The sequence below is a fragment of the Manacus vitellinus genome, unplaced genomic scaffold (assembly GCF_001715985.3).
Source record: "Manacus vitellinus isolate BGI_N305 unplaced genomic scaffold, ASM171598v3 scaffold_129_pilon, whole genome shotgun sequence".
Lineage (NCBI taxonomy): Eukaryota > Metazoa > Chordata > Aves > Passeriformes > Pipridae > Manacus > Manacus vitellinus.
The window spans coordinates 224,980-249,672 of NW_021938948.1; the positions used below are offsets into that span (position 1 = coordinate 224,980).

The following is a 24,693-nucleotide window of genomic DNA, read 5'->3' on the forward strand; positions in this document are numbered from 1 at the left end:
TTTCTGCACCAGGGCTCCCCAAAACCTCCCTGTTCAGCTCAGGGAGGTGCCCACCATCTCACCAACAACATGTGTAGGTGTTTCTGCACCAGGGCTCCCCAAAACCTCCCTGTTCAGCTCAGGGAGGTGCCCACCATCTCCAGCGTGGTTTGTGGCACTTTGTGCAGTGAAACACACCCCCCCCGTGCCCAGAGAATTTTCAGCTTCTTAGAACCCAGTTAGGGTGTTTCTGGTGGGGTTCACCCTTTTAAAAGAGTTTGGCTGTGCTCTTTGAGCTGAGTATTTTGTCCAAAATGTGTTTTTACAGATAAATTTCTCAGCAGGGGATTTGGGGGGGCTCTTGGGTGGAGGGTTTTATGGTGCTGTAGTCTGTTAAATCTTCTACCTCCATACGTATTTGCCTGTAATCTCTTCATTTTTACCCTCTTCAGCAAATTTTTACATCATTCCTGGTGCCCCAGATCCTTTGCTCTGTGGTAACAGCTCAGATGCAGGGTGAGTGCTGACCTTCACTGTTGATGGGTGGCTAATGCTGGCAAAACCTTTGGAATATTCCCTGTCCCTTCCTTGCTTGGTTCTGGTGTTATTTCACCAGCTTTCAATAATCTCTGTCTCTGACTGTGAATGCACTGCTGGTGCAGTGGGTTTTCCACGTCACCTCAGGGGGCAGGTGGTGCCAGTGGCACCGTTTCCCCCTGAATCCAACCTCAGGGGTCACCAGAGAAGGGTGGGTGGAGGCTCAGAAACGGGAACTTGCCTCCTGTTGTCACCTCCAGTTGTTTTTTCACCCCAACCTTCAGCTCTGAAGGCGCTTTTGGCCAAAGCTGGTGCCTTTTTGTCCCTCTCCATGCCCTGACCTGGCTGTTGTCCCTCCCCAGCCAATGTCCAGAGGGATACACGTGCATGAAGGCAGGACGGAACCCCAACTACGGCTACACGAGCTTCGACACCTTCAGCTGGGCTTTTCTGGCTCTGTTTCGCCTTATGACTCAGGACTTCTGGGAAAACTTGTATCAATTAGTGAGTAAATGCTTCCCTTCTGCCTCTCCCACAGTGAGAATTCGGGGATAAACCAGGAAAGGGGAACGGGAGGAGCTTTGTTTCATTCCTCTCCTCTGAAGGAGAAGCTGCCCAGTGAGGTGTTGGGTTGGAGGAGGAGGGGGATGTTACCTGGCAGCAGGTGCTGGGCTTGGAGTCCTGAAGGGCTGGTGGGTCCAGCTGAGCTGTGAATTAATTCTGGAGGAACCTCAGCACCCGCTGCAGGAGCTGGTGGGAGCCCAGCTCTGCTCACAGGAGGTGCTCAGGCCCTTTGGAGGGCACAGGATCCCCTTGTGACCTGAGGGTGCTCTGGGGACTTGATGAAGTGGTTTTTTCCTAGTTTTGGTTCGTTCTGAGGGAGCCTGAGCCTTGGGTTTCACTCTGTGCCTCTGAACCCCTCTCAGTCTGCACCCGTTGGATGTTCCCTCCGGAGGGGAAGGGGGATGTCACCTTTTGTGTTCAACGTGCAGCTTCCAGCTCTCCGCAGGGGAAGTGCTGAGCTCGAAATTCTCAGCACTGCTGGATTTCCCTAGAAACATTCAGGTCAAGCAACTCGGGGCCGGCTCACGCGCCGGGTGTCACCCTGGGATCTCCTCCCTTTCCCTCTTCTGATCCCTCTGCCGTTATTTTCCACTCCCAGACCTTACGAGCGGCAGGAAAAACCTACATGATCTTCTTTGTGCTGGTGATCTTCGTGGGGTCCTTCTACCTGGTGAACCTGATCCTGGCCGTGGTGGCCATGGCCTACGAGGAGCAGAACCAGGCCACGCTGGAGGAGGCAGAGCAGAAGGAGGCAGAGTTCAAGGCCATGTTGGAGCAGCTGAAAAAGCAGCAGGAAGAGGCACAGGTGAGAAAGGAAGAAATTCCTCCTTTTGAGGGTGGTGGGGCACTGGAATGGATTTCCCAGAGGAGCTGTGGGAAGTGTCCCAGGCCGGGTTGGATGGGGCTTGGAGCAACCTGGGCTGGACTTGTGCCCGCGTGCACTGAGCCAAACTCTTCCTCCAAGCAGGAAATGGAGCACTAACCACGGACAGATGTGATTTATTTTCCCTTCTCCTCAGGCTGCTGCCATGGTCACCTCGGCTGGGACGGTCTCTGAAGAAGCTGTGGAGGATGATGGCGGGGGGAGGATGTCCCGGAGCTCCTCGGAGATTTCCAAACTCAGCTCCAAGAGCGCCAAGGAGCGTCGGAACAGGAGGAAAAAGCGGAAGGACAAGGAGCTGTCGGAGGGAGATGAGAAGTGTGACACTGAGAAGGTGTTCAAGTCAGAATCCGAGGATGGCATGAGGAGGAAAGCGTTCAGGCTGCCCGATAACAGGCTGGGAAGGAAGTTTTCCATCATGAACCAGGTAGCTTTAACTTCCTTCGCTGGTTTTTGTGCTTGCTGGAGGTCAGGATAACGTTCTGGTTTAGATCCTGGTTAGCATGTCCAAGGGTCTGCTCTCAGCAGATCAGGAGGACACTTAGGGCCCGGGTTTACAGCCCTCACATGCACTTCCCCCAGCAGGAATTGTTCCTGAGGGTAGGGAATCCAGCCAGTTAATTCCTTCTCTGAGCCAGCTCAGCCAGCCAGGAGGGAGCAGCTCTCCCAGTGCAGCCAACGAGTGAGGGGTGATGGTCTGTGCAGACCTGGAGAGGGGAGGGAAACACGTGGAGGGAGACTATTCCCAAGGGCCTGGAGTGCCAGGACAAGGGGGAATGGCTTCCCACTGCCAGAGGGCAGGGTTAGGTGGGATATCAGGAAGAAATTGGGATATTGGGAAGAAATTCCTCCCTGGGAGGGTGGGGTTGCCCAGAAAAGCTGTGGCTGCCCCATCCCTGGGAGTGTCCCAGGCCAGGTTGGAGCAACCTGGTCTAGTGGGAGGTGTCCCTGCCCGTGGCAGGGGGTGGGAATGAGATGATCTTTAAGGTCCCTTCCACCTCAAACCGTCGAACAAACTGCATTGTCATCAGGCAAGAGAAATGAAGGCTCCCTGTTGAGGGATCTGGCTGTTCCTGTCAGTGGGACACGCTGTGCAAATCCCAATCCCTTCACCAGGTGCCTGGGAATGGCTCCTGTGGGAACATCTGGAGCCCCTGGGTAGGCGTAAGAGGGGGTTTGCTCTCTGTCCCTCCATCCAGAGGTGACTGGGACACACCTCCAGCCAGGAACATTCCTCTCCTAACACGGAGAATTCCCCGTCTCCCAGCTCCTGTCTCCTGTTCCTCTTCCCAACCATCGTTTCTACCTCTGTGCCGCTGCAATCCCAGAGTTTCCATCTGCCCCTGTGTAGGTGTAAGAGGGGGTTTGCTCTTTGTCCCTCCATCCAGAGGTGACTGGGACACACCTCCAGCCGGGAGGAGTCGTGTGAGCCTGTGAAACCACCCCAGCCCTTCGTCCCCATCCCGCTCACCCCGCTGTCCTCCCCAGTCTCTCCTCAGCATCCCGGGCTCCCCGTTCCTCTCCCGCGTCAACAGCCGGAGCAGCATCTTCAGCTACAAGGGCCGTTTCCGCGACCCGGGCTCGGAGAACGAGTTCGCCGACGACGAGCACAGCACGGTGGAGGAGAGCGAGGGCCGCCGGGACTCGCTCTTCATCCCCATCCGCGGCCGCGACCGGCGCAGCAGCTACAGCGGCTACAGCGGCTACAGCCAGGGCAGCCGCTCCTCCCGCATCTTCCCCGCCCTGCGCCGCAACGTCAAGAGGAACAGCACCGTGGACTGCAACGGCGTCGTGTCCCTCATCGGGGGGCCCCCCTCCAGCATGCCCGGGGGCCGCATCCTGCCCGAGGTGAGAGGGGAAGGGGGCACGGCGCGGCACGAGGGGGTCCCCGAGCTCAGAGTGCGCGGTGGGATCTCCTCCTGTTCCTCCTCTCCTTTTCCTCCTCTCCTCTTATTTCTTCTCTTCTCCCTTCTCCTCTTCTCCTCTCCCTTCTCCTCCTCTCCCTTTTCCTCTTCCTTCTCTCCTCTTCCTCCTCTTCTCTTCCTCTTCTCCTCTTACTTCTCTTCTCTTACTTCTCCTCTTCTCCTCTTCCTCCTTCTCTTCACTCCTCTTCTCTCCTCTTCTTCCTCTTCCTCCTCTCCTCTTCCTCCTCTTCTCTTCTCTCCTCTCCTCTTCCTCCTCTCCTCTTACTTCTCCTCTTAATTCTCTTCTCCTCTCCCTTCTCCTCCTCCTTCTCTCCTCCTTCTCTTCCTCTTCCTTCTCCTCTTCTTCCCCTTCCTTCTCTTCCTCCTCCTTTTCCCTTTCCCCTTCCATTCCTCTTCTTCTTCCTCTTTCCCTTCGTCCTCCCTATCCTCTTCCTCTTTTTCCTTCTCTCCTCTTCTTCCTCTTCTCTCTTCTTCCTTCTTTTCCTCCTTCTCTTCCTTCTCCTTTTCCCCTTCCCCTTCCATTCTTCTTCTCCTTCCTCTTTCCCTTCCTCCTCCCCCTCCTCCCTCTCCTCTTTACCCTCTTTTCCCTCTTCCTCCTCCTCCTCCTCCTCCTCCTCCTGGACTGGAGCCCAGTCCATCCATCCTCACCAACCCCCCGAGCTTCCCCTGCCCCTTTCCCTCCTTCCCCTCAACAACCCACCCCCTCCAGCTTCCTTGGAGGAAGAAGGCTTGGAATTGAGTCCTTAATTAAAGGACTAATAATAGCAGGAACCTACGGAGCTGTTCAAGGCACGGGAGTGGGAAAAACCAGCCCAGCTCCCAGAGGTTGTTGGGAATGTTCTCCACAGTGAGAGAAAATATTGGGGGATTAAAGGGAAATCCAAACAGTCTTTTTGCTCTCGCTGAGGTTTGCAAGGGGACCTGGTGGTGAAATCAGGATTCTTCAAACTACTCTTTTTTTTTAATTGTTGGGTTCTCCTTGACTGTGGCTTTTTGTGATTAGTTGAATGAATTGGTTGTTGAGAAACCTTTTAGTGGATCAGCATTTCAGAATGCAGGAGAGAAACAATGCTCCAGAAATAGAATATCACTTAGTGGGGCACAGATGAATCTGGATTTGATTAAACAGCATCACTGGAGAGAGACCTGAGTCAATTGTTTCTGGAAAATCTGGTTACTGTGCCTATAAATTCCAAGCTATTTTTCAAATTATTTGAGTTTTTGCAGCCTGTTTGACCTTATTAGTTCTGTTGAGCATCAGTTGCTACCTGGTTTTGTTCTACCCTTGTTACCACGTTTATACAGGATTTTGCTTCAGTATTTAATCCTCTTTTCTAGCACAGCTTGGATGTGGTGGGAGCAGTAAAACCTGCATGGTGTGGAGAGAAACTATTAATTAGCTGTTATTTTACTGACTCTACACAGGGGGAATAAAAGCCCAGTTCTCTGTCAGTGCCCAGGATTTTCTGGGCATTTCCAGAGCAATCCTGGAAAGGGAAACTGAGGTGCCAGCTCTGACTGGAGGGGAGCAGGGTGATCCTTCCCAGGGTGGAATGAGAGGGGATTTCACATCCCTGGTGTGTTGGAAAAATCAGCTGCATCGTGGGCTGGAGTGGGAGGAATCCCCACGAGCTCTCCAGGATGGGGGCTGAGCTTCTTGCAGCCTAATTTTCAGATGCAGATTTTGAAATAAATGCTGATACTGTTAAGTTGTAAACCTTATTAATTTGGGTGGCTCAGATGAGGTTGGGGTGGAGTTCACCTCTGACCAACGGGGTTGGTGAAGGAGTCACTGCCCAGGTGGTGGGTTGGAGCACAGAGAGTAAATTATGTTCTGCTGCAGCAGTTCTTTAAAGAACATTTGGAAATGTCCTTTGAAATATAATCCTTAGTTTGTCTGAGGCTGCAGAGCACTGGGCCAGCAGAAACGAGGGCCTGAGTTTTGGTTTGACCACTTAGATGTTGTAGGAAAGTGGGAAGGACAACAGGAAATAGAGAAATGCAGGGCATAGACAATATAGAATATGAAAATATAGAAATAAGTGCCACGTTTGTGGGCTGAGGGTGTGTAAAAATTCTGGGGAGATTCAAGGGTTTGTATTAACCATCCTCTGCATTTTGCAGGGTACAACTGAAATTGAGATTAGAAAGAAACCTGGTGGGTCTCTCTTGGTCTCCATGGATCAGGTGAACGCGTCCTACGGAAGGAAGGATCGGACCAACAGCGTCATGACCGGGTTGACCAACACCCTTGTTGAGGGTAGGTGTGGTTGGGGGGCTCCAGGGTGACCTTAGAGCCCCTTCCAGTGCCTAAAGGGGCTCCAAGAGAGCTGGAGAGGGGCTGGAGACAAGGGATGGAGGGACAGGACACAGAGAATGGCTTCCCAGTGCCAGAGGGCAGGGATAGGTGGGATAGTGGGAAGAAATTCCTCCCTGGGAGGGTGGGGAAACCCAGGCACAGGTTGCCCAGAGAAGTGTCCCATTCCAGGGTGGAGCAACCTGGGCTAGTGGGAGGTGTCCCTGCCCATGGCAGGGGGTGGATGGGATGATCTTTAAGGTCCCTTCCAACCTAAACCTCTCTGGGACTCTGTGGTCTGTAAGGGGGGTGCTGAGGGGTGTATTTGGGGGGAGCACAGGCCCCAAATAGACCAGTTTGGAACCAGGGGCACCTGAATTCGGCTCCCCCTGCCTTCAGGCAGTTCATGTTCATGCACTGGGTTTTGCCTAAACCTGCTCCTTTTCAGTCATTATTGAGGCAGAAGTGTTTGTTAGGCTTTGTTTCACTTAGTTTTGCATCTGAATTAGAGAGAGGTGGAAGTAAAGGCAGCAAAGAGCTGTAACTTTACACTGCTGAGAACGCACAGGTCAGAGGGGTGAGACAGTGTCTGCTCCAGGTGATCTGTCCTGGACCATCTCCCAGGGGCTGGAGAGACCCTCCTTTGCTACAGTCCATGGGAGAAAAGGGCTGGAGCCACCCTGAGAGCTGCAGTGTGGCAGCTGTCAGAAGGGAAAAGGGGCTGCTGGCTGCTGGGAATTCTGGAATGGACAGCACATGGAGATGCCACTTCCAAATATGTTATGCAGGAGCCAGCAAGAATTTCTGAGCAGCAGCCACATGAGGTTGATGATCTCAAATTCCTGCTGTCTCCTGCAATAAAACTGTATGAAAACTAAATATACTTAGAAACAGAGCAGGGTTCTGCTGCCGCTTCCCTCCTGCGCAACCGCCCACGGGCTCCAGAGCCACGGGCCTCCTTTTAACTTCCCAAATTCCAAGGCAACTAAATACTAAGCAACCAGAGAACCAATGGGAAGGAGAGCACAGTGGTCCTTTCCCTCTACCCAGGAGAAATAAAAGTTGAGCATTCACAGCTGCACAGCCTGACTGGAACCACAGCAAGTCAACAAACGGAGGGCGGAACTCCTCGGTTGGATTCCCTCTCCCCAAGCACTTGAAATAAGGGAGTGTAAAAAAAAAAATAAGAAATGGACACGGCATCGTGTTTGATTTCTGTAAATGGATGTGGTTTGTCTTAATCAGGTTATTCCTGCTGAAAATCCTTCGCAGCATTATGTCATCTCTTTCCTCTTTTAGACCAGGGCCGTGTTCAGCACAGAATTCATCTCAGTTATTTAAAAACTGGCACCAAAGGCAGCTTAGAATCTGTAACTTTGGTTTAAACTGTTTTACCTTGATCGGTTCTGAGTTAAATATAGCCCCTCATTTGGAGTAATTTGCATGGAATCATAAAGCTCAGGTGGAGCTCAGGGTTAGAGCTGCAGGTTTGGTGACCTGGGGCAGGGGTCGTGCAGCTCCTGTGCAGGGACAGAGGAGGAGTCAGAGAAACTCAGTATGATCATAAAATTATGGAATCCCAGAATCTCTGAGGTTGGAAAACCCCTCCAAAACCCCACCTTGTCCCCCAGCCCAGAGCCCTGAGTGCCACATCCAGTCCTTCCTTGGACACCTCCAGGGGTGGGGACTCCACCACCTCCCTGGGCAGCCCCTTCCAAGGCCTGACCACCCTTTCCATGCAGAAATTCCTCCTGATGTCCAACCTGTCCCAAAACTTGACCCAACTCTTCTGTCGTGGCCGTGGTCCCGAGATTCATGGCTTTGTAACTCTTTGTCTTCATCCTCAGAGGTGAAGCCTGACCCCTGTTTTGTTTTGTACCCGTAGAGCTGGAGGAGTCCCAGAGGAAGTGTCCCCCTTGCTGGTACAAATTCGCCAACACATTCCTGATCTGGGAATGCCACCCCTACTGGATGAAGCTGAAGGAGATCGTGAACTTGATTGTCATGGATCCTTTTGTTGACTTGGCCATCACCATCTGCATCGTGCTGAACACGCTGTTCATGGCCATGGAGCACCACCCCATGACCCCCCAGTTCGAGCACGTGCTCTCCGTAGGAAATCTGGTAAGGGAGGGGTGGGAAATGCTCCCCCTGGATCTGCTCCTGCTGTGCCACGCAGCCTGAGGATCAAAACACTAACAAAAGCCACTCTTTGCCTGTTCTTTGTCTGTCTCTCCTCCCCACTCCAGGTTTTCACGGGGATTTTCACGGCGGAAATGTTCCTGAAGCTCATTGCCATGGATCCCTACTATTATTTCCAGGAGGGCTGGAACATCTTTGATGGGTTTATTGTCTCCCTCAGTTTGATGGAGCTGAGCCTGGCGGATGTGGAAGGACTTTCCATGCTGCGATCTTTCCGATTGGTATTCCAAGTTCCAGCTCTTTTCCAGTCATGGAACTGCTAGGAAGCTTAGAGTCCCAGAGTCATGGAATATCCTGAGTTGGAAGGGATCATCCAGTCCAATTCCTGGCCCTGCTCAGGACACCCCAACAATCCCACCCTGTCCCTCAGAGCGTTGTCCAAACGCTCCTGGAGCTCTGGCAGCCTTGGGACCGTACCCGCTGCCCTGGGGAGCCTGGTCAGTGCCCAACCACCCTCTGGGGGAAGAACCTTTTCCTAATATCCAACCTGACCCTCCCCTGACACAGCTCCAGCCGTTCCCTTTACATGAGAAATGTTCCCTGTTTGCGTGAGAAAAGGGGAAACCCACTTTTTTTCTGGGTTTAGGGAGGACAGCAATGAAACGGTGCCATTTTTGTGGTCCCTTCTTACTTCACAACTTCCCTTTTCAAGCTCTGACTGACAGCTCGTTGCATTTGGGCAGGCAAGGGTGACTTTTCCTTGGGGAAGGGAGATCCGTGTGTATGGGGTGACTGAGTGCAGAATACACCAGCCCAAATTCCAGGAGAGGTCAAACATTCCCTGCTCCCGCCGACCTCAGCGTGGGCTCATCTTTGCATAAAACACAAGCTGGTTGTTTTTCAGGCAGTTCTGCCTGATTTTCCTCATTTTTTCAAGATGAAACTCATTGTGTGTTTTTTTGTTTGTTTGTTTGTTTGTTTGTTTGTTTTTTATAGCTGAGAGTCTTCAAACTGGCCAAGTCCTGGCCCACTCTGAACATGCTGATAAAAATCATCGGTAACTCAGTGGGTGCCTTGGGGAACTTGACCCTGGTGTTGGCCATCATCGTGTTCATCTTCGCCGTGGTGGGGATGCAGCTCTTCGGCAAAAGCTACAAGGAGTGTGTCTGCAAGATCAGTCCGGAGTGTGAGCTACCCCGCTGGCACATGCACGATTTCTTCCACTCCTTCCTTATTGTCTTCCGTGTGTTGTGTGGGGAATGGATTGAGACCATGTGGGATTGTATGGAAGTGGCAGGACAGGCCATGTGCTTGATTGTCTTCATGATGGTCATGGTCATCGGAAATTTAGTGGTCAGTAAATGGTTACCTGATGGGCTTTCTTGGTTGCCTCTGGGTGGGGTAGAGCTCGGGGAGACCACAGGACGAGGGAAGTGGTGATTTGTGAGTCTGTTCCTGCTCTGCTGGGGTCCTTCACGGCCTCTGACTATGAACAGTCCTGTGGGCTTTGGTAGCACAATATTCTTTGCTTGGTGAGGGCCTTAAACGGTTGCCCACAAATCAAACATCCGAGCATTTTGAGGAACAAACCCTCAGCCCAAGGGGGACAGACCCACACCTGGCCCGAGGAGTAAAAGAAGCTTAAAAGAAGCAGGACCTGGTGTTTTAACAGCCGGGAAATGAAATCATTTGGTGCTCAGGGGAAGGCCCTGAAGTGCTAAAACGAGGTTAGAAGAAGTGTCTTCTAAAAACCTGCCCACTGGCTCAGTCATGAGGCGCCGTCGTGTGCGGGAATGGGCTGTGAAGCTGCACGGCCCGTTGTGTGGGAGGCTGGACTAGATCATGATGGTTCCTTCTGGCCTTAAATTTTGTGAGGAAAAGTCTGTGGAGGAAAATTGTGAGCAAGAATGAAGTCACATGAACGGTGGCAAGCCTTCCAGGTGGTGGTGGGAGCTCTCTCTGGGAGGACCCGCCTTGCCAAGGGGTTTTGGCAAAATAAGTGTTGGGGATTGTCACTGGATGTGGGCAAGGAAACAGAGCCAGGAGGGATCACTCAGAATGCCGAGATTTGGCCCATTTCTTTTTGAGCCAGGGATGGGTCTAAACCAGCAAGGCTGAATTTAAATCCCTTGGGTGGTGGCTGCTGCTTCAGTCCCTCTCTGACATCTGCAGCCTGGAGCCTGCAAGGGGCTCCATGCCAGGGACTCCTGTACCTGCAGCGGACCCCCGGGACCCCTCAGAGCCCTGTGCTGCACCGGGGTCCCCGTTCAGGGGACGTCTTGCAGGGTCAGGGTCTCGTTCCTTGAGCCCTGGGCACCTCAGCAGGTCTGCGGGACAGCAGAGCTCGTCCTCGGTGGTGTTTGGAGGCAAAGCAGGACTTGGGTCCTTTGGGAACAGCATCAGCCCAGCATCACCTCTTCCCTTCCAGGTGCTGAACCTGTTCTTGGCCTTGCTGCTGAGCTCCTTCAGCGCAGACAACTTGGCAGCCACGGACGACGACGGGGAGATGAACAACCTGCAGATCTCGGTGATCCGCATCAAGAAGGGCATCGCCTGGATCAAGGCGAAGGTGCGGGAGTTCATGCACGCCCACTTCAAGCAGAGGGAGGCCGACGAGGTGAAGCCCCTGGACGAGCTGTACGACAAGAAGGTGAACTGCATCGCCAACCACACCGGGGCCGACATCAACAGGGACATCGACTTCCAGAAGAACGGCAACGGCACCACGAGCGGCATCGGCAGCAGCGTGGAGAAGTACATCATCGACGAGGACCACATGTCCTTCATCAACAACCCCAACCTCACCGTGCGCGTCCCCATCGCCGTGGGCGAGTCGGACTTCGAGAACCTCAACACGGAGGATTTCAGCAGCGACACGGACCCCGACGGCAGCAAAGAGGTGGGCTGTGTGGGGGGGGGGAAAAAGGGCTGGGGGTTCACTCAGGTTAATTTTGACCCACTGGGAGGGAGAACTGGGTGGTTCCAGCACAAAATCTCTCTGCTTGGGTTGTGGTGTTGTCTCTGTGCCCAAGACAGAAGTTCCTTGTGGCTCTGTGGAAAGCCACAGATACTCATAAAATGTGTAGAATAGAACCACAGAATGGCTTGAGTGGGACAGGACCTTAAAGATCATCTAGTTCCAATCCCCCTGCCATGGACAGGGACACCTTTCATCATATCAGTGCTTAATTCTGTCTGTCCTGTTGACACGAGGCGTAAGGTGGGTCAGGACCTTAAAGATCATCTAGTTCCAACCCCCCCTGCCATGGACAGGGACACCTTTCATTTTATCACTGCTTAATCTTGTCTGTCCTACTGACATGAGGCATAAGGTGGGTCAGGATCTCGAGGAAACAACTTCCACTCCAGTAAATGTGGTGAACAAACTGCGGCTGGACCGTCCTGAAGGTCCATTATTTGCTGGGAGCTGATTGTTGATTGGGTGGGGGTTTGTTTTGTGTTCAGAAACTCGACGACACCAGCTCCTCTGAGGGCAGCACCATTGATATAAAGCCTGAGGTGGAAGAGGTCCCCGTGGAGGCACCGGAGGAGTACCTGGACCCGGATGCCTGTTTCACAGAAGGTGAGCTCTGGGGGAAGGAAAAGGTCTCTGAGCTGTCCTGGGGACTGATCTGCTGTAAGCTCACCTCAGGGTTAGGCCAGCCTGGATCAGGGCTGGCTCTCAGCTTATTTTGAGACCCTCCCTGGATGCTGGAGAACTAATTTACAGGAATTTGCAGAGTGAAGGCCTTGGAGATGGTGGTTGCCATTGCCAGGATGCAGATCATAGAACCACAGACTGGTTTGGGTTGGAAGGGACCTTAAAGATCATCCCACTCCACCCCCTGCCATGGGCAGGGACACCTTCCACTAGCCCAGGTTGCTCCAAGCTCTGTCCTTGGACACTTCCAGGGATGGGGCAGCCACAGCTTCTCTGGGCAACCTGTGCCAGGGCCTCCCCACCCTCCCAGGGAGGAGTTTCTAAAGAATCCTACATGACCTGCAGTAGAACAGGATGGGTTTTGTACAGCTGGTGCCTTGAGTGCTCAGAAGCAGAGTACTTTTCCCCTCCTGTCTCTGGCCTCAATGCCTTGCAGCAGCTGATCCATTACAGGTATTCCCATGGCAAAGATGCTTTAAATGGTTCAAGGTTATTTTGTCAGCAAGTTTTCCATTCGTCCCCTCAAGTGCCTGGACCTCACCGAGCAGAACGAGCTGATCTGTTCCCAAATTGGTGTTAATTCGGGTGCCCAGGGGCACGGGGGTGGCAGAACAATCCCCAAAATCCTCAAGAACGCAGGATTCAAAGTGAAACCCGCCGTGTTTGGTGTTGGTGGCATCCCAAACTGCTCCTTGAGGGCGGGAATGTCCCGTTCCTGCCTGGAATGCTGCGTTCCCTGAGCCCCCTGTGCCCTGTCCCCCTCGCAGGGTGCATGCAGCGCTGCAAGTGCTGCCAGGTCAACATCGAGGAAGGGCTGGGCAAGTCGTGGTGGACCTTGAGGAAAACCTGTTTCCTGATCGTGGAGCACAACTGGTTTGAGACTTTCATCATCTTCATGATCCTCCTGAGCAGTGGAGCTCTGGTGAGTGCAGGGTGTGGGGCTCGGGGTGGGTCGAGCTCGGGGTGTCCAGCTGTGCGTAGGAAATGGGGGGGAAAAGCAAACTGGGGGGGTTCTTACCTGGAGAACAGCACAACTCCTTTAGAGTACTGCACAAAGGCCTTTATTGAAGATTTCAGTTATGTTTAAACTGAGAACAAAGCCTTAAAGCCTGCAAATCTGGGTCCTGCTCATCATGAGGATTTGGGGCGAGGGTAGCCTGTGTCTGAGCCCAATTTCACAGAATCACAAAATCCCAAAATCACTGTGGTGGGAAAAGCCCTCCAGGATCATTGAGTGCAACCTGTGAGCAGGAATTTCCTTTTTTTGGGGGGGTTGTGGTTTTTTTTTTTATTTTTGGTTTAGTGTTTGCAGCATTTCAACTACTCGAGCAGATAATTCATTTTACTATGTATGACTTATATATTTTATGTATATAATATATATTTAACTCAGTACCATTTGAATAAGCTTCTGGATAAGAACATGGGACTGTGGAATAAATGCCATAGAATGACACGAGCTCCTGGCTGTTCCCCAGGCTTTTGAGGACATTTACATAGAGCAGAGGAAAACCATCAGGACCATCCTGGAATATGCAGACAAGGTCTTCACCTACATCTTCATCCTGGAGATGCTGCTCAAGTGGTGTGCCTATGGATTTGTGAAGTTCTTCACCAACGCCTGGTGCTGGCTGGATTTCCTCATTGTGGCTGTATGTATCCTCTCCTCCTTATTCCTGCTTGGAAAAAAAACGTGGTGGGGAATGTTTCCTCCCGAGATCCATCCCAGCTGAATCCCAGATTTCATGAGGATTCGGTGCCAGATGTCTGTGAGTTTTGCAAACCAAGGGTCAAACCCTTGAGCCCTGTGGGGGTTTCCAGTGCAACTGGGGGATTTCTGCCCTGCAGAGGCCCAGGTTTTCCAGCCCTTGGCTCTTCTGCTCAGCTGGAAACAGGATTTCCAGGAGACCTGCCCACGTGTGGAGCTGCTGGAAGGTGTCACCAGATGTGATGTTCCAAGGAATGGCATTCCCTGTAATCATTTTCTTGTGTTATTCACAACAAGGGGGTGATGAGGCAAAAATCTCTCCAGTCCCCGAGGTCTGTTCCGAACTGGGAACGTGTTTTTGGGAGGATCTCAATACTTTGAAAGCTTTTTCCATGTAAAATGAAGTTCAACATCATCCTTCTTTGGTTCAGAATATCTAATTTAGCCCAGGGAAGAGAAGGCAGGACCACATGAAACCAGGAGGACAGAGAAGAGGTCGGAGCAGGAGTGAGGGACACGGTTTGATCAGGATAGATCAGCCCTGGAATCCCCTGCAGGACACCCTGGGAGGGAGGATAAAGGGGAGAATTGAAACAGGGAGAGTAACTTTGAGAATTAGAAGAAGAAAGACAGCAGAGAGAAGTTTTAACAATAGGTTTGGCTCTGAAGCACAGCAAGGGAATTCAAAATAAATGGAATTTATGCTGTCCAGAGTGGCAGGAAATTATGAAATTCAGTGGGACTGGAGCTCCAAAGAATTGCAAAACCAGGAACTTTGGAATCCCAAGTGCTTGGATCCTTTTAGAGCATTTCAGCACATCCAACTGGGAATCAGTGGCCACAGTGAAAACCCCAAGAGCCAGTGCTTTAAAAAAGAATTCACACTTTTTCCAAGCTTCTCCCTTGGAACATTCTGCGTATGATTCAGTTGCTGCTCAGCACCATTATCGCTCTGGAAATATTCCTGAGTAGGTGGAGGAGCTATGCTTGGAATTCAGGGGCAGAAGTGACTCAAACTCCACGTTTCCTGTGGAAAAACTGAAATTTTAAATTGCTGTTTTTCTAAAAAGTCCTCTCTTGATCCCCTTTGACACCTTTCCTTGGGCACATCTGCACATTGTAAATCTTATTTTCTGACAATAACTCCAGATCTCTCTCACTGCCTGGAGATGAGGTACAAGTCTAATTCCAGCTGTTGGGAATGAAGTGCAGTTTAATGGGCAGATGTGGTCTAAGTTTAATTTCCTTCCCAAGTGTCTGGTGGGGGAAAGATCAGGAACTTCCCAGGCAGGGGGAGGGAAGAAGGATCCGGAATTCCCAGGGCTTTAGGAGGAATTCCTTTTGCCCCGTGGTGTCTCAGGCAGGAGAGCTGCACATTTGTCTCTGCAAAGAGTCTGAAGTGGGACTTTTGAGATGCCAAAATGTCCCTTGGTGAAATCTTGGCGATGCCTCGTGTCCTGTGGCTGTTAAATCACGGGGTTTTTCCCCCCCAAATTTTGGGATGTGGCGTGGATGGGGTCGGAGTGAGTCAGGGCAGCAGGGAATGAGCCTTTGCACCCTAACAAAGCTCTTGGCTGTTATTTTGCAGGTTGGTAGCATTGTCCAATCCCCTCCTCCTCCTCCTCCTCCTCAGCCCCAAAGCTTCCTGGGTGTGTTTGTGAAGACTTTTTCTGGGTAATAATGAAGGATTCTGCTTTTCAGTCACTCTGGGATTCCCTCTGTCCGACCTCGTGCCTGCTGTGTCTTCCCTCGGAATGTCCCCAGGGAATGACCCTGGGAGACCCCTGAAAGCTCAAACAGCCTTTTTCTCTCATGGTCTTAGTGTCCTGCTCGGGAGTGAGGTGTTATCCCGAGGGGAAGAAGCTTTAAAAATGGGGAGTCAGTGAAGTCTGTGCCCTGTGTTCATGGAATCATGGAATCATGGGATGGTTTGGCTTGGAAGGGACCTTAAAGCTCATCCCATTCCACCCCCTGCCACGGGCAGGGACACCTTCCACTAGGCCAGGCTGCTCAGAGCTCCATCCAGCCTTGAACACTTCCAGGGTGGGGCATTCCAGTGTTGTATTTACAGGGTAAATAGACCACACCTCCAAATCCAATGGATTTTGATATTTGGGTCCAGGATTTTAACGTACCAGGGGCTCAGTCTCATTCTGAGAGGGCTGATTGTCCTTCAAAAGGCTTTGTTAGAATTTTTGGGACCCCCCTGGGATCTCTGCTGGGATGCTTCTGGGCCTGGGTTTAATCAGTGGAATTTAAGGTCAGATGGAAGGACCAGAGAGCTGTGTGGCCACATATTGTAGCCACTTATTTTTTGGGGCACATGTCACAGAATTGTGGAATGGTTTGGGTTGGAAGGGACCTTAAACATCACCTAATTCCAAGCCCTTTCCAGAGCAGGGACACTTTTCATATGAAAGTGGAAAAAGCACGTCCACCAAATAAGATGAAATCTCAGTTTTCCCACGTGTTTGTGCATTAGAAATCTGGTTCTGAAATTTCCCTGGAATATGTGTGGAATAAGAATCATCCTTATGATTGATTTCACATTATTATCCTAAAATCCCTTTTAAAAAAAGAATGGTACATGGGAATTGTCCTGTTCTGAAAACGCAGCTCAACCCCCACCTGTTCCAGGAGGAGTTCTCGTGGTTTTCTGTTATTTGTTGCTCTATATTGGTGTCTTTTTATTCCTTAAAAAAGGTTGGCATATCTGTTTCTAATCTGTGTCTGTGTGGCAGCAGCAAAAATGGGAATAGTGGATGGTGTCTGGAGCTGTTCACACGTGGCCAAGTCACGTCTGGGACTTGGTGGGTTTAAGGATATTTTGATAATTCCCACCTGCAGAGCCCAAATGTGACTCCAGGCTGATAAACAGGTTGTCTTTGCTGTTGGAACAGCGTTGGGAAGTGGATCTGAGAGCTGTGTGGTGGTTCAGTGTGTGAGGCCGAGCAGCCGCCCGGGTGGAAAACGGGCACGTCCGCCCTTGCCCTGCCTTGGGGACAGTCCCAAGGGTCACTGGGACGCTCCCAAGGGTCACTGGGACACTCCCAAGGGTCACTGGGACTGGGGGCAGGCAGAAGGCACAGTTGGAGTGTGCGACAGGCAGGAAGAACACCCCCATCCCTGGGGTTTCAGGCAGGAGGAGCCGGAGCGGGAGCCGGAGCGGCCCCGGCGGGGTCGGTGCTCAGGTTCCCCGGAGTTGTTTGTTCATCCTGGCTGAGGTGGGAGAGGCCTCACCTGTGAGAGCTGGGCCCGGGTGTGCAGTGAGTGTATTTATCTGTATTCTTTCCCATAGGTACCTTTAACATTTGTCTGGCTTAAATTTCATGGGCGCCGCCGGGATCCCGCCGCCGGTGCAGGGCGAGGGTAAGGCTTTTGTCCTCGTTTGGGCTCTTCCTTCCAAACAGCCCCCTCTCCGTGTGTGTCTCTGCCTCTCTCTCACTGATCTCTCCCCTCTGTTCTTTTCTCAGCCTCATTATTTCCTTCCAGGTCGGTTCAGTCAAGTGAAGTAGGCAGCTGGTGTCATGGCTTCGGTATTTGGGGCGGCCCAGGTGGCTCCTGGGCTGGGCAATCAGGGTTAGGGGATCCAATCTAACAGTCTGGAACCTTTTTTTTTTTCCTTTCTTTTTTTTTTTTTTTTCTTTTTCTTTTTTTTTTTTTCTTTCTTTTTTTTTTTTTCTTTTTTCTCTTTTTGTTTTTTGTTTTTTTGTTTGTTTTTTTTTTTCTGTTTTTTCTTTTTCTCTGTTTTGTTTCTATTTTCTGTGTAGGTCTCTTTAGTCAGCCTTATAGCTAATGCCCTGGGCTACTCGGAACTAGGTGCCATAAAGTCCCTTAGGACACTAAGAGCCTTGAGGCCTTTAAGAGCGTTGTCCCGATTTGAGGGGATGAGGGTAAGATTCCATTAGCAGCTGATCCTTCTGCATGCCCGTGGAGCGGTTTCTTTTTAAAAAGCATGCTAGAACCGATCAAAACCGGTGGGATAAAAAAATTCCAAAGAGAATCATGATGCAGCTGCTGACTCTGATCACCTCTACGTGGATGTCCCCTCACCCCACCCACCGCTGCACCCTCCCCTCTAACCAAGGGAGATGCATAAAAGCTGCCTCATTACATTAATTACCGGCCCAACCCACCTGCCATTCGTAGCCGATGTCGACACTTGGCTGTTCTCATTTGGCCTGGCTTTGACCTCGAGCATCCGAGGGGCTTCTCAGCTGGAACTTTTCCGGTCTAGGGAGAATCACCAGGTGCAAAGAAGCAGAACTGGAACCACCTCAGGGTCTCCAGCCCCTCCGAGCGTTGGCTGCTGGCGGAATTGGATCGAAAGACTCTGGGCTTGAGGGGGTTTGACAAAAAAGCAATTTGGCTGCCAGGGGGGAAAGGCTGCTGCCTCTCGGGGGTCACTGCAGGAAGGGACTGGGGGGAGCTCAGCTGGTTGAAAACGTTGGTTTCATTCCTCTTGTTGCACCTTGTTGTTCTCGGTCCAGTCTGGTGGCGACTGGCAGCCTTGTCTGGTAGTGGAGCTTTTCCTTTCCACCCCCTCCCTTTTTCCATGCTTTTTGGTCCCTGTCCTGTCGCTGTGGAACCAGAATGAAGCACAAGCAAAGCATTGAACTTATCAAGCTTTCCTCAAATTGGAACCGGCCCCTCTCCCCGGGGGATGTCAATTATTGCAGTGTCTCGCTGCTTTGCCACTGATATTCTGTATTTTGGTGCCTTTTTATTTCTTTTCCCCAATTGGGATTGAAATAGTCTCCTATGAACATGCAAAAAAAAAAAAATATTGCATAGTAGAAAAATGAAGTAAAGGGTGTTTTGTATTAATGGGTTTCCCAGGTGATCTTAAAACAGCAATGTGGGTTTTGTGCTAAATCCCAGTTAGCTCATAATCAGAGATATTACAGGAGATAAAATTATGCATTTTAAATTAAAAGGGAAGGGAAGAGCAGTCGCTGTTTTACTTCAGGGTCTGATTGGAGCAATTCCACCGGGATCCTTCTGGAGCAATCCCACCTGGATCCTTCTGCCCTTTGGATTTGCTGTAGTGTAACTGAGCCCAAAATCCAGTGTGAGGGGGGCACTGAGCTGAGCAGGGATCCTCAAATTCCCTAGGAAGTGATTGAAATACAAGAGATCCAAACCCACAGAGGAGTGTTTCTTCCCTAAGGCCTTACCCTGCTGTTATTTCTCTGTGTCATTGGCTTAATCCTAAATTTGATTGTGTGATAACGGCACAAAGGGTGAAAACTTCCCCTGGACACAAAGGCAGAGCTGGGTTCAGTCCCACCCAAGAGTTTGATCACAAAGAACAGGCCCAGCACTAGACCTGGGGCATTAAAGCCATTTTTAAGCCGTGCTGGAGAGAAGATTTCTGCTGCACAATCAGGAAATGCTCGTCCTGAAAGTGGGGGGTTTTCACCGCAGCAGAATTGGTAGTTACAGCTTAGCCCTGTTAGGTACCCAAACCCAATTATTTCTCCTTTGTTTTGACCTGAAGACAAGTGTCCCTGCCCCACCCAACCAGACCAGTTCCTCTGAGCCAGAGAACACATCAGAAGGTCTGAAATGCCTTTGTAAAGGAGACCCAAACTGGAGTTCTTTGCTTTTCTCTCCTCCATGACAATCTGCTTTTCCAGGGGCTTGCTCTGCTCTGGGCTCAGTCAGGGAGTTTGACAGTGGTGCTGTGGGATGTGCATGTGTTCTTGTCAGTCTGCACACAAAAGCCATGTTCCTCCTCTCCCATCTCTTGGAAAGCTCTGTCCATTTAAACAACCCTCAGTGACCACATTTCAGGGGGATTTCACCCTTTTCTCGCTTCCGGTGAGAAGTGGAATAAACCAATGTACAGATGGGAGGATCTGACCCCTAAAAAGCCCCCCCCTGGTGTTGGTGTCCAGCAGCTGAACATCCTGTTGGGATGAAGGGAGGATGAGAGCAAAGGCTGGACCCTCACCCTTGCCTCCAGCCCTCCCTGGGTGCAGTGATGAATCCGTGACATGATCTAACAGTTGGAGTGGGAGACTCTCTAGATCACCATGGGCTTCAATTTTCCTCCAGAATGGCCTGGGTTGGAAAGGACCTTAAAGATCATCCACTCCCAACCCCCTGCCATGGGCAGGGACACCTTCCACTAGTCCAGGTTGCTCCAAGCCCCGTCCAGCCTCTCCATGAACTGCTGTGAGGGGGACAGGGGGGTTGCTGCAGCACTTACTGTGTGGGGTGGTGGCATCCAGCAAAGGGATGTTGTAGGAGCAGAGAGGGGACCAGGACCAGCTGTGGTTCAGGTGCTGCCACCTGAGAACTCCCAAACCCCCGTGCAGCTGAGCTGTCTTTGGAAACTCAGGCGAAGGGGTGGCAACAGTTTAGATTCTCTTCGTCTATTAAAGGAATCTAAATTAGGAGATCATAATAAAAGATTTAATATCCCTCTGACCCACCTCTATTAAAAGCCTCAGAGCTTACATTTGGTCATGTGGTGGCCAGGGATGCTCAGGGACACGGTGCTCCCAAACTGGGAGAGGCTAAAATTAGGTGAATGGTGGGAGAGCCAAGCTCTGACAAAACCCATCCTCGTTCCCACCACGTTTTTGCTGCTGTTTGGAGGAAGGAACATGGCTTTTCTGTCTCCTCGAGCCTGCCCAGCTGCATGCTCAGCTGTCTGCCTGGGGCAACATGACTGGCCTTGCTTTTAGTCACAATATGATCTTGGTGTTACTCAGTGTGACCAGAGCGATGCCGGGCTTGGTCCTGTCCCCCCTGGCCCTGGGTGGGAGCAGGATCAGGCTCCGGAGTGAAAACAGCCTTGTTTGAACGTGGGGAATGGCCGGAGGGGCCACTGGCTGATAAAAAAACCCATGGAACCCACGAGCAAAAGTGTCCTCACACTTGGCTCTGAGAAAATTCCAGCTAGGAATTGCCTGTTTGTTCTGACAAAGAGAGTCTGAGCGCACACCCCCGCCCTTCCTCCCTAAAATAACACTAAATAATCGTTGTTTGACCGAAGAACAACCGATCCAAAGTTGAACTCTGTCCATCCAACAGCCTGGCCTGTTTCATCCTGAAAACAGAGCTTCCCCAGGCGGCTTTGGAGGGGAATTTGTCACGGCTTGGAATAAGTTCACTGCCGGCTCCTGTGCCGGTGTGTCAGTGGCCCGACCCCTGTTCCCCCCCCGAAAACAGCTGTACTGATGCTCGCTGTCTCCTGCCTCGTGTTTTATACTGAAACTTTTTCCCACCCCTTCCAACACAGGTGGTTGTCAACGCCTTGGTTGGCGCTATCCCTTCCATTATGAATGTCTTGTTGGTCTGCCTTATCTTCTGGCTGATTTTCAGCATTATGGGGGTTAACCTGTTTGCCGGGAAATATCATTACTGCTTTAATGAAACAGCTGAGCACCGCTTTGAGATAGATGTTGTTAACAACAAGACAGACTGCGAAGCTCTGATGCCACCCAACTCCACGGAGATCCGGTGGAAGAATGTGAAAATTAACTTTGACAACGTTGGGGCAGGATATCTGGCTCTCCTGCAAGTTGTGAGTTTGGCCTTTCACTCTTCTTTTAACTACAAACTGCTCCTGATGGGTTTCTAAAATGCTTCCCTCTCTCCGTGAAATACAGAGTCCCCTCAGCCCCCCTTGGGTTTGGGGCTGCAATAAAATGGCCATTTTATTTTTCCTCCCTTTCCCAGTGTGTGGGTCTCCCCTCACAGCAAAAGGGGCCCCAGGTCTGTCCCCTTGCACTTGGCCTTGTTGGACCTCATGAGGTTCCCATGGGCCAACTTCTCAAGCTTGACTGATTTCATTTAAATCAAAAAAGAAGGAATGTTAAACTTCACTATACAGGGCCATCAAGAGGGCCAAGGAGTCCTTGAGCTGGCTCAGGTCAGGCTTGTTCTTGTGTTTTGGGTGAATTCTGTCTCAGAGAACGTGTGTTTTCTTTGCCAGGCTACGTTCAAGGGCTGGATGGACATCATGTATGCAGCAGTAGATTCCAGAAAGGTAAGACCCCCAATCTCCCCTCCCCACATTTCACTCTGCTCTTCTGCTGTGGTAAAAATCAGGAGTGAGAATTGCAGAGCTGTGCTTGTAGCATGTTTTTAATGCTGGGACTGTTTCGTTTGCTCTGTTGCTCTGATGAGTTAAAAGATGCTCGAGGAAATCCCAAAAAAGGGCAGGTTCTGCCAGTTGCTTTTTTTGTTCTGCTCCTCCTGGAGTAGAAATACAGTGAAGGAAACAATACAATTATAGATTTAATCATCAGAGCAAATTATGGGGAGGAATTAGCCAGAGGATCCCCCACAAACCTGTGTCTGCATGGGAGCATTGGTGTGAATCCAGGTTTGGAATTGTGTCTGGGCTGGAGTCATTCCTCAGGCACTTTTCTGGTTCTTGCCTGCTGGAATCATGCAAATACCATGACTTCCTTTTTGTTTTCTTTTTTTTCCCCCCTTCCTCTTCTCTTGATTTTGTATGAAAATATTTTTAAATGGGTTTTCTTGTCCTGCACTAAATGCAGGTTGGAAACAAGTATGGCTGTGTCAGGGCAGTGTAAAAATGTTCTTCTCTCCTCTGATCTTTTTGGTGTCACATCTTCAAAAGAAAGAGCTTGGAAAAAATACAACCAGCCTCATTTTGCCTGTATTTGTATGGTGTCTTTGAAATGTCATTTGTTCCTCTTCTCACCTCCCCTTCAGCAAGAAGAGCAGCCCAAGTACGAGGACAACATTTACATGTACATCTATTTTGTGATCTTCATCATCTTTGGCTCCTTTTTCACCCTGAATTTGTTCATTGGTGTCATCATCGACAACTTCAACCAACAGAAGAAAAAGATAAGTGATCTGTGTTTGCTGCTGTGGTCTCTTGTGACCTGTGCTTGTTGGAGGGCTGCTGGGCCTTCAGGCTGGTGGGTTTTTCTCCAAAATAAAGTCAGTTTGGGGCACAAACCTCCTTCCTTAGAGCTCTCTGTGCCTCGGTCCCTGCCCAGCCCTGTGGGACTGGCTGAGCAGGATCAGGGGTGCAAGAGGCAGCCCAAGGCTTGATTTAAGCTCCAGCCACATTAGACATTTTCCCTAGACTACATTTTCACGCATTTTGGGGTGTTTTTGTGCCTTGACTAAAATATAGGCTTGGGAGCAGGATGTCTTCCTGCCTGTCTCTCATCTGCTGCTTTTCTTCCAAGTCAAACTGAGGATTTGCATCCTGTAAATGCCCCCACACCTGTTTAGCACAGAGGGGAGAGAGGGGTGGGATAAAACAGTGCAATAAAACAGGTCATTCCTAGGAAAAACACTCCTTTTTAAGGGAAGATCAGTCCACCTTGGGCATGAGTGTGAGTTATTTCTGTCTGAAACAGCTGCCCACCAACCTCCCAGCTGGCAGGTCTCCTCCTGCCCGAGCTGGGCTTTATCCCTTCTGCTGCACGAGCTGATTGTAACCAGTTTTCCTTTTGCCCCTTTACTTTGGAGGTCAAGACATCTTCATGACAGAAGAACAAAAGAAGTACTACAATGCCATGAAAAAACTGGGCTCAAAGAAGCCTCAAAAACCCATTCCCCGACCTCTGGTGAGTACGTTGGAGGGAACTGAGGGGGGGAACCTGCAGAGCAGATTTCAAAGGGGCTTTGCCTCCAAAAGCATCCTTTGTTCTGACTCATGCTGGGCTCCACCTCACCCAGTTCTTGTCGTTGTAACTCAGGTATCAGCTGGGAAAGGTTAAACAGCCCGTGCTGGGGTTGGTGTTAATCACTTCTCATCACTTGAATCAGCGAAATAATCCCCAAACCCTGTCTGGTGAGAGGCCAGAGATGGGGAGTAGGAACCTCCTGGCTCTAGTGAGGAGGGCCTTGGGCAATTATCCAGCCTTGGGGGCTGCACTGATGCACCTTTCCCTGCTTTCTGAAAGGCTTTGCACCCCTCAGAGAGCCAAAAAGGCTTTTGGGGTGAGTCCCTCACATCCTGCATGTTTAAGGCACCTGCTGCTGGGACTACACTGATGCCAGGACACAAAAGGGGTTGGATTCTCCTCCAGGTACCCAGCAGTCAGTCACCAGGGCAAGGTGGACCTGGCTGCTTTCCCTGGTCATGACTGGAAGTGCTTCACCCTCCCCTTGGGCTCAGCAAAGAGGAAGATCTGCTGTTAGTAGGGCTGTAGTAGCATGTTGGGGTATAAACAGCAGCATTTTCCTGCCTTTCCCCTAAACAGACTGGACTGTGGGCAGGGTTTGCCTTGAAAGCTTCCTCAGGTACTGACAAAGCAAAGTCCTCATCCCTCTTCCCACCAACAGTGAAATCATTTGTTGCCTAATGATAGATCAGGAAGAAATTCCTCCCTGTGAGGAACCCCTGGCACGGGTTGCCCGGAGGATCTGTGGCTGCCCCATCCCTGGGAGCATCCAAGGGCAAGTTGGAGCAACCTGGGCTAGTGGAAGGTGTCCCTGCCCGTGGCCAGGGGGTTGGAATGGGGTGAGTTTCCCCCCCACGACCCGTGTTCCAACCCTGTCCCCCGTCTCTCCCGCCGGCACAGAACCGCATCCAGGGGGCCGTGTTCGACTTCGTCACCCAGCAAGCCTTTGACATCGTCATCATGATGCTCATCTGCCTCAACATGGTGACCATGATGGTGGAGACGGACACGCAGAGCAAGCAGATGGAGGACATCCTGTACTGGATCAACTTCGTGTTCGTCATCTTCTTCACGTGCGAGTGCGTGCTGAAGATGTTCGCCCTGCGCCACTACTACTTCACCATCGGCTGGAACATCTTCGACTTCGTGGTTGTGATTCTGTCCATCGTGGGTGAGTGGGACACCCCTCAGGGCTCTGGGGGGGCCAGGCTGTCTCGGTGTGTGCAGGGCAGAGCACGTTCTGCTCCCTGGAGGGGGTGTGTGTGGCTTTCAGGGTTTCCGAGGTTCTCTTTTAAGGGACCGCGGCCGGTTTTGGCAGCCTGAAGTTCCTGGCTGATGCCTCCTCCCCCTGCTCTGGAATTCCTTTGCAGTT

At 51.2% G+C, this 24,693-nt stretch overlaps 1 protein-coding gene across 2 annotated transcripts in view; it reads left to right on the forward strand.

Annotated features, from left to right (window-relative positions):
• The window catches only part of SCN8A (sodium voltage-gated channel alpha subunit 8), a 43,393-nt gene that overhangs the window by 14,909 nt on the left and 3,791 nt on the right, over positions 1-24,693 (forward strand). For both annotated transcript variants that reach the window (XM_018067939.3, XM_018067938.3), the window contains exons 7-25: positions 432-495; positions 879-1,020; positions 1,679-1,885; positions 2,100-2,387; positions 3,449-3,808; positions 6,010-6,145; positions 8,067-8,305; positions 8,431-8,604; positions 9,320-9,676; positions 10,752-11,222; positions 11,789-11,906; positions 12,752-12,906; positions 13,463-13,636; positions 17,463-17,585; positions 20,945-21,229; positions 21,641-21,694; positions 22,390-22,527; positions 23,157-23,261; positions 24,222-24,492. In XM_018067939.3, the coding sequence (XP_017923428.1) occupies positions 432-495; positions 879-1,020; positions 1,679-1,885; positions 2,100-2,387; positions 3,449-3,808; positions 6,010-6,145; positions 8,067-8,305; positions 8,431-8,604; positions 9,320-9,676; positions 10,752-11,222; positions 11,789-11,906; positions 12,752-12,906; positions 13,463-13,636; positions 17,463-17,585; positions 20,945-21,229; positions 21,641-21,694; positions 22,390-22,527; positions 23,157-23,261; positions 24,222-24,492 (3,861 nt within the window). The remainder of the gene's footprint in view (positions 1-431; positions 496-878; positions 1,021-1,678; positions 1,886-2,099; positions 2,388-3,448; positions 3,809-6,009; positions 6,146-8,066; positions 8,306-8,430; positions 8,605-9,319; positions 9,677-10,751; positions 11,223-11,788; positions 11,907-12,751; positions 12,907-13,462; positions 13,637-17,462; positions 17,586-20,944; positions 21,230-21,640; positions 21,695-22,389; positions 22,528-23,156; positions 23,262-24,221; positions 24,493-24,693) is intronic.